Source organism: Salvia miltiorrhiza, chromosome 1 (genome assembly GCF_028751815.1).
Source record: "Salvia miltiorrhiza cultivar Shanhuang (shh) chromosome 1, IMPLAD_Smil_shh, whole genome shotgun sequence".
Lineage (NCBI taxonomy): Eukaryota > Viridiplantae > Streptophyta > Magnoliopsida > Lamiales > Lamiaceae > Salvia > Salvia miltiorrhiza.
In genome coordinates, this window is record NC_080387.1 from 66,451,194 (window position 1) to 66,459,879 (window position 8,686).

Here is an 8,686-nt window from a genome sequence, read left to right on the forward strand (position 1 = left end):
GGGCCGATTTTCAAGTTTGACATGAACTTTTTTTTATCAAATTTTCCCAGAACTTAACCAATTGATCAATTTTGCCACGGTTTTTACCTCCGGCGAAGGTCTGGTCTTAGCTGGCGCCTACGTGGCAATACCGAGCTGACTACGTGGTAATACCGAGCTGATGTGGCGCCTACTTGAAAAAAAAATAAACAAAAAAAATAGAAAATCAATTATTTGCCAAAACCTGCCGACCGTCGCTCTTCCCTCCATCTTACCGCCGACCGCCGCTCATCTTCTTTGTCTAGAAAAAATCCTCCTCCCAAAACCTGCAACACCGCCGCTGCCGACTGACGAAGTGGAGCAAGTGACCAACTCCAGCGCCAAATCACAGACCCAAATCAAAACCCTAGGACCGCGAAGGCGGCGGCGCGTGACCTGGTGGCGAAAATGGGCTCCCCGAAGACGGCCCTCTGCCGCCCCCTCCGCTGCCTTCCCCCACCACCACACCTCTCTCTTCATCGCCCTTCCCCACCACCATCACCAGATCCGCCGTACCTTTCCCCACCACCACACCAGATCCACCGCCTTCATCTTCCCCCAACCACCTCTCAGAACTGCCGCCCTCTCCGTTTCCTTCCCCCCAACCACCTCTCAGATCTGTCGCCCCCTCCGCTGCCTTCCCCCACCACCACACCTCTCTCTCCACCGCCCTCCCCCACCACCATCACCAAATCCGCCGCGCCTTCCCCCAACCATCTCGCAGATTTGTCGCCCCCTTCGCTGCCTTCCCCCACACCACACCTCTCTCTCCACCGCCCTCCCCCACCACCTCGCAGATCCGCCGCCCCCCTCCGCAGTATCAGGTGGTTAGAAGAGCTTCTTTCCGGCAAGCTCGACACAGAGAGAGAGAGAGAGAGAGAGAGAGAGAGAGAGAAAGTTTTGGGCTCAAAACGACGTCGAACGTCGTCGTTTCTTGTTCCCGCCGGCGATGCCACGTCAATTTTCAGATAACTTAAAGAGTGCGATGTCAGCACTCTATTTGAGGTTTTCTCAAAACCATGGCAAAATTGATCAGTTGGTTAAGTTTAGGGAAAATTTGATAAAAAAAAGTTTATGGCAAACTTGAAAATCGGCCCAAAGTTCATGATTTTTCGCATAATTAACCCACTATGTAAAGAGGAGAAATAAAAATAATAGTAGAAAAATTGGTGGGAGAAGAGAGATAAAAATGGAGGAAAAAAACTTTATTTATATAATATGTTGAGAGGATAAAGAAAAATAATGGGAAAATGGTGGAAGAAAAAAAGAGAGAAAAATGGAGGGAAAGAACTCTATTTTATATAGGGGGGTTTTGGCCTATAAATACTCCAACTTCTCTTATTTTCTGATTTTCCACCCCAACATTAAAAATCTACCCATAAATACCCGAACTTTAAATTCTTTTTGATTTTGCACCCGAAATTTTTTTACCCCCAAATCGTTGCTGACATGACAGCCGAATTAATAGGGAAGTTCGAAGTGTATAATGAAGCAAATAAGTTTGTTATCAATGTGAGATCTAGAACATGTAATTGTAGGGTTTGAGATGTCAATCCGACTCCCATATCAGCAACGATTTGGGGGTAAAAATCTATCGAGTGCAAAATTAGAAAGAATTCAAAGTTTAGGTATATATATATACATAATTTAAAATTAAAGTGCAAAACCAGAAAATGGGAAAAGTTCGAGTATTTACAAACCAATACCCATTTTATATATTATAATATTATATAAACTAATATTTACATTCACGCAATGCACATAAAAATATTTATACACACACATATATATATATATATATATATATATATATATATATATATAATTGATACCAATTCAACTATTATATTTATAAGTAAAATTTATAAGTTTAACTGAATATATTTGAATTGAATAGGTAAAAAAATATTTCACTCGTCCCACGAAAATGTGTATTTTTCGATACATCTCACAAAAATGAGCATTTTTATTTTTTGACTTACCCCACCATATAACACTATAATAAAATAGATTCATTTATCCACTTACAATACATTCACCTAATATTTATTAAAGTTTGTGCCAACAAAAGTGGTGCACACTTTTGAAAGGCGGGGGAACTAAAGAAAGAAATTACAAAAAGAAAATTTGATATTATGAAAAAGTGAAAAAAAATTAAAATAAAATAAAAACAAATGAAGATAAAAAAAATAATACATTCGCCGAATATTTATTAAAGTTTGTGCCACCAAAAATAATGCACACTCTCGTAAAACAACGGGAACTAAAGAAAGAATTTACAATAAGAAAAAATGATATTATAAAAAAGTGAAAAAAAAATAAAAAAAAATAATTCAAAATTAGAATTATTGGATATAAGAGAATTTTGTTAAACATTTTAAATTGAAGTAATTGTCTGTAAATCCATAACGTTTTTTTGGAATTGGTTTTTCCTCATAATTTTAAAACTCTATTTCTAAATACATAACATTTTATTTTTGTCTCAAATTTATCCGGTGACCAATTTTTTCTAACGCCGGCGCCGGAAATGACACGGTGATAATCGAAATTGACATTTGGATTTTTTTTTCATATGTGGAATTAAAATAAAAATATATATACAAAAATTCCCCCTTCTTCTTCCCTCTCTCCCCTACTACTAAACCCTAATTCCCCTTCCCCCACTCGCCGCCGCCACCACTGCCGGCGCCGCCACCATCACCGGCGCCTGCGACTGAGCTTGGGCCACCACCAGTTCCTCTTGAGCAGATTCCACGACACACAAAAAAGAGAAACAACGGCGACCACAGCCCGCGAGATATAGAGAATTTCAAACTCGAAGGTCTCGATCTCTAGCTTCTCGTAGGCGGAACATCTAGAGAGCTCGATCTCGGTAAGGAGAAGAGCGACGACGAGGAGGAAGAAGGCGAGCCACGAGAGTGTGGTACGGAGGAGAGTATGCTGGCAGAAGCCCAGGAGGCCGAGGAATTTTTCCAGAGTGGTTGGGGATTGGTCGAGCTCAGTTTCGGGGTAGAGTAAGAGGGGAGGCTCAGGCGACGCCATGAAAGTACAAGCGGACATTTGCCAAGGTACGACAGTCGGTAAATGAAAGAAGATGAGCAGAGGCTTCCTCGCCATGTACCCGATCTCGATCGTCACCAAAATTTTTGCGGTGCCAAGGAGCAGCGGGGGACGGCGGGTGGGGGAGGGAAAATTAGGGTTTGGGAGTGGGGAAGGTTGGGGAAGATGATGATATGGATTTTCTATTTTAATTTTAATTTTATTTTTATTTTTTCCCACATGTCATAAATGTGCTACCGTGTCAATTTCGGCTGCCACCGTGTCATGTTCGACGCCGACGTAAAAAAAAATCGATCACCGGACAAATTTGAGACAAAAATAAAATATTACTCCATGTATTTAAAAGTAGAGTTTTTAAATTATGAGCAATAATCAATTTAGAAAAAGACATTGTGAATTTACAAGCAATTACCCATTTTAAATTCAATAAGTAAAATATGCAGCCCCTATTTACTTAGACAAACCCTCAATTGACTAATATGATAGTGAAGGGCCACCCAATATTATACTCCCTCCGTTCCTGAAATAAGTTCCTATTTTTTTTTTGGAATGTCCTCCAAATAAGTTTATATTTCTTTCTTTCCATTTTTGGACAACTACTCCATCACTAATAATACTTTATTTATTCTTACTTTTCACTTTTTCACCACTCCCAATATTAATTATAATACATTTTCACCTTTTCACTACTCCTAATACTAATTGTAACATATTTTTCTCCACTTCACTTTACCAGTTTTCCTTAAAACCCGTGCCGTCCCCAAAGTGAAACTTATTTTGGGGACGAAGGGAGTAGACAAATTCGGGAAAGGTCCGAGGCCAACCCCTTGACCTTGAGGGAACTGATTGAAGTCAAACCCAAATACAGCTAAGCAAAGCTATGTGATATGATAAGACTGGTTCAACAAATTGTATATATTATGCTATATTAATAATTAAGTTATACTCCCTCCGTCCACGAAATGAGTACCCATTTGTGGACGGCACGGGTTTTAAGAAATGTATGGAATGTAGTGTGAATAGTTTAAGGGTCCCACTTTTTGAGCGTATTAATTAAAGAGATGTGTGGGGTATACTTGCCAAAAAGGGAAATGGGTACTCATTTCGTGGACGGACGAAAAAGGAAATATGGGTACTCATTTCGTGGACGGAGGGAGTAGTATAAAGATAAAATTGTAAATTTCTTTAAAAGCTTGTTAGGCTCGCGAGCTCGATTAGGCTCGCGAGTCTAACGAGTCAAGTATGATGAAACTCGAACTCGGGCTCGATACCTAGTCGAATAGCTCGAGCTCGACTAATACCGAATCGATTTCGAGTAATTTTCGAGTCGATCTCGAGTAGCTCGCGAGCTAGCTCGACTCACTTACACCCCTACAATGAGATTGATACTCTAAAATACTTCCTTCGTCCCTGAAATAAGTTAATCTTTTTCATTTTTGGAACGTCCCCGAATAAGTTCCTCCTTCTTTCTTTTCATTTTTGGACAACTTTCCCACCACTAATAATACTTTATTTATTTTTACTTTTCACTTTTTCATTATTCTCAATACTAATTATAACAATTTTTCACCTTTTCACCGCTCACAATATTAATTATAACATATTTTTCTTCACTATCAATAAATTTTAACACTTTTTTGAGGAAAGGAGGGAGTATTCCTCACCGTGGCTCTCCGCGTCTCACAGTTTGACACGTATGAGGTCTACACAGAGGATCTCTCTCCAGAAAACGCCCCCAATTTAGCTTAAATAGGGTTTTTAGTGGAGCTTCAATTCCAAAACACCACCTCCTAATTTCCGCCGCTCCTATCCCGATTCCCAGAAAACAGAAGGCAAAATGGCTCGCCGTAGTTCCGGTGGTGAGTTTTCTCATTTTCCTGAGCTTCTTTTTCTTCTGTTCGTCGATGATTTTTCCGATCTGTAATTAATTTTATCGTGCTAGATTTGATGGAGTCGACTTTTGCTGTTTTATTGTATCGATGCCAGTACTGTGTTGTTAAGCCTGTAATTTATTCAGCTGTCTTATGCCAGGAAACATTGAACATTTTTTCTTACATGGATCTCCCTTATGTTGCTAGCTGAAATATTAGATTTGTTTATTTGGGATAATGAGATCTAGTAAGATAAACTTGTCGTGCATTTGATTGTACGAGTCCATTTTTTGGGTGTGCTGTTGTTGAGTTGGTTGGCCCTGCCCTTTATTTGATGATAGATTTACCCAAAACGGTTGATTCATTCTGTACCACCACATTGTTCGTCTTTTTATACCTGTTCATGAAATTTGGTTAATGGAAACCTTGTTCTCTTTTTCGTTCAATGTTGTTCTCTTTTTCGTTCAAGGTGGAATGCTGTTGTCAAACTCCTTTGGTGCTTATTATGCTTCTAGTGATAATGTCTCATCACTTGTTGGATTGAGTTTTCAGGAAGATCTTCTCGCCCAGCCCCGCGTCCAGCTGCTCGTAGCCCACCTCCTCAAAAAGGTGCCTGAGTGCTGCATTTATTATATTCTATACTTATGACTGGGTTGACGAACCTCTCTGGACGAGTGCCTCTTGATTCTCATTAGTTCTTTTTAACTTTTCATTGCCTATCTTTTGTCTGTTCATCAAATCATGTCTCAGGCTTACATGTATGTCATAGCTAATGCTTTCTTCATGGCTTTGTGTAGTGAATAGTGCTCCTCCTCCAGCTCCAGTCCAAGGTGGTTCCGGTGGATCCATGCTTGGAAGCATTGGTTCAACCATAGCTCAAGGTATGGGTACTCTGTATGTAATATGAAGTAAATAATTTATATATTTGTGTGCCGTGAAATATGTTGTAGATGTATTCTGTCTTATACTCACTGATCTCCCTCATGTTTTATGCTTCTTTAGGGATGGCATTTGGTACTGGAAGTGCAATGGCACATAGGGCTGTTGATGCGGTTATGGGTCCACGGACGATTCAGCATGAAACAGTTGCATCTGAAGCTGCAGCAGCTCCAGCTCCTAGTGCCAGCATGGGTGGATCTGAAGCCTGTGGTGTGCACTCTAAGGCATTCCAGGATGTAAGTACACGTCTTAAGGAATTTCTTAGCCTAGTTAACATAACATACATTAATTTTTTAACGAATTTCATAGCTTAGTTAACTCTTTTCTTCACGCTATAGTGCATACATGGTAATTGGCATATATCCTATAATAGCTATGTATTCTCAGTTAGGGCACTCGATCTTATAATTGTAATAAAATGGCTAATGCTTGACCAGATCATTATGTTATCATGTCCTACTGAATCACTGATCCTCGTGCCCTCAGATTCCATTATTGCCTTAATATAGAATGCCTTGTCTTCCCTGCTTCTAAATTTGAAGATTGCTTATGCTGATTTTTCTGCAGTGCTTGAATAGCTATGGAAGTGACATCACCAAGTGCCAGTTCTACATGGATATGCTGGCTGAATGCCGTAGAAATTCAGGTTCTATGATATGATCTCCTAAGTCCGCTGCCCTGCATTCGCTTCATCCACTCATTTGAAACTATTGTTATTGGAATATAACTAAGGATTCCTATCATTGTATACTGTTGTTTTTACACACCATTTAAAGTGGTGGTCTGCAGACTTTGGGCTCCTAGCACTTTGTTACCCAATTTGCATGGTGTTCATTGGGAAATAAAGATCTTTTAAACATGTGGTTGAATATGGATGCTCTTGTTCTCGTCGTGATATTTTTAGCTTTGTATGCTCTAATTTTGAAATATTTGGAACATGATGAGTGGTTGAAACTCGTCTACATGGTAGAACTAGAAATGAAATGAACAGAGGATTGCAATATGATGAGTGGTTGGAACTGGTGCGATTTTTAATACTCTTAAACATGAATCATCAGTCAGAAGGTACAAAATTAGGCGTTCTTGAAAAACATAATCCCTCCATCCTAAGAAAAGTCACAATTTTTCTTTTGGATGTCTACAAAAAATAATTATATTCTATTTGTTGACATTATTTCACAATATATTACTTCCTCCGTCCCACTAATGAAGACACACTTTCCTTTTTGGGCCATTTCAATAATAAAGACACATTTTCAAAAAAGGAAATAATTAGGACATAAGATGCACTAATTAATTGCACCTTAATTAAGGTATAAATAAGAGACAAAAAAACCCTAATCTTATTTCTGCCAAATTTCGTCCTCTCCGTCTCTCTCTCTCAATCCAGCTTCTCCGACGAGCCTTCGACCACCGCCGAGCACCCCTCGCCTCTCCGACCACCCCTTGCCTCTCCGGTGAGCCTTCGATCGCTCGCGCACACATTGACGGGGGCAGAGAGCCGAGACCTAGCCCTAGCCCCGCCGAACAGCGCGGCGCCCCTCCCCCTCTCTTCTCCTTCTCTGCCGCCGCCTGCTTCTCCTTCTTTGGCCGACGACGGCTCTGGGGCTGCGCCGCGATCGCCTTCCTTCTTCCCCTCGCATCTCTCTCTGTTCGGCTCCTCTCTCTTCCCCTCTCGGTGCTCCCTCATCTCTCTCTCCCTAGACTCTGTGTTTGCCGCGATTCGATTTTTGGGTTAGGGGCTAGGGTTTGCCGCGATTCAATTTTGCAGGTTCGATTTTGGGTTTGATTTCTGGGTTGAATTTCTGAGGTGGTGGTGGTTGTCGTAGGCGGCGGTAGTGTCGATTTTGGGTATGAATTGGGGGTTGAATTTCTGAGGTGGCGGTGGTGGTTGTCAGAGGCGGCGGCGGTGGTTGTCGGAGGTGGTGGTTGAATCTGAAATGTAATGAATTTTGGACAATATTTTTTATTTAATTCATTTAAATTAATTAAATTTTTTGAAATTAATGAAATTACAAAAGTTTAAAATTCAACTAAAATATTAAATATAATAAATAAATAAATACACTAAATTAAAACTAATCAACTACACTAATAGAGGTGGTTCCCAACACTTTAATACCTAATATACCTCTCCTTAATCTCCGTGCCCAAATGAAGTGCGTCTTCATTATTGGGACGGATGGAGTATTTTTAATATATCAATTTATTTACATATTTTATTGCATGGTGAACCTTTTTTTCACTTACAATATAATTAATTAATATTATTAATGTTACTTTTAAAGTGATATTATTTTGTACTCATAATATACCATCATTTTTGTTAAAATTTGTGTCACTTACGTCTATCACTATTTTTTCAAAATAGAAGGAGTATAATAAAATTATTTTATTAATTTACAAAGCAGTTATCCATTATCTACAAATTAACTTACATTCACCGATGATCATTATCATACCTTATTTATTACAAATAAATTAAAATTATTGTGACAAATTGTCACCTGCGTAAATAGTCAATCGACTTTTATAAGCTCATACAACATCCGTCCACAAGAGTATATTAATTTAACTATATTAAAAGGTTAATATTTAATTTAAATTTGATTTCAGATTAAAATGGTGATAATTTTGTAAAAAAAGACAACTCAAAATCATAATTAATGTAATATTTAAAATCAATTTTAATTTAAAAATATATGATATCAAAACAACCGTTGACTAGTTTCCTAATTAACCTCCACTAATTGTTCTTTTAATTTTTAGAGGAAGTCCACTAATTATTTTTTAGGGAA

General features: G+C 38.9%; 1 protein-coding gene across 1 annotated transcript; it reads left to right on the plus strand.

Annotated features, from left to right (window-relative positions):
* Positions 1–4,709: 4,709 nt before the first annotated feature.
* On the plus strand, positions 4,710–6,759 carry LOC131005169 (uncharacterized protein C6C3.02c-like). The gene is made up of 5 exons (XM_057931986.1): positions 4,710–4,937; positions 5,502–5,558; positions 5,747–5,830; positions 5,952–6,124; positions 6,456–6,759. Exons 1-5 carry the CDS (start codon positions 4,916–4,918, stop codon positions 6,546–6,548), a joined length of 429 nt encoding a protein of 142 aa, XP_057787969.1. The 5' UTR covers positions 4,710–4,915; the 3' UTR covers positions 6,549–6,759.
* The last annotated feature ends 1,927 nt before the right edge of the window (positions 6,760–8,686 follow it).

What these genes read in the sequence shown, in the direction of transcription:
- LOC131005169 (XM_057931986.1), top strand. Translation starts at nt 4,916, where the DNA reads ATGGCTCGCCGTAGTTCCGGTG. An exon ending in TAGCCCACCTCCTCAAAAAG is followed by an intron (nt 5,559 to 5,746) that starts GTGCCTGAGTGC and finishes GGCTTTGTGTAG; the next exon opens with TGAATAGTGCTCCTCCTCCA. An exon ending in ACTCTAAGGCATTCCAGGAT is followed by an intron (nt 6,125 to 6,455) that starts GTAAGTACACGT and finishes ATTTTTCTGCAG; the next exon opens with TGCTTGAATAGCTATGGAAG.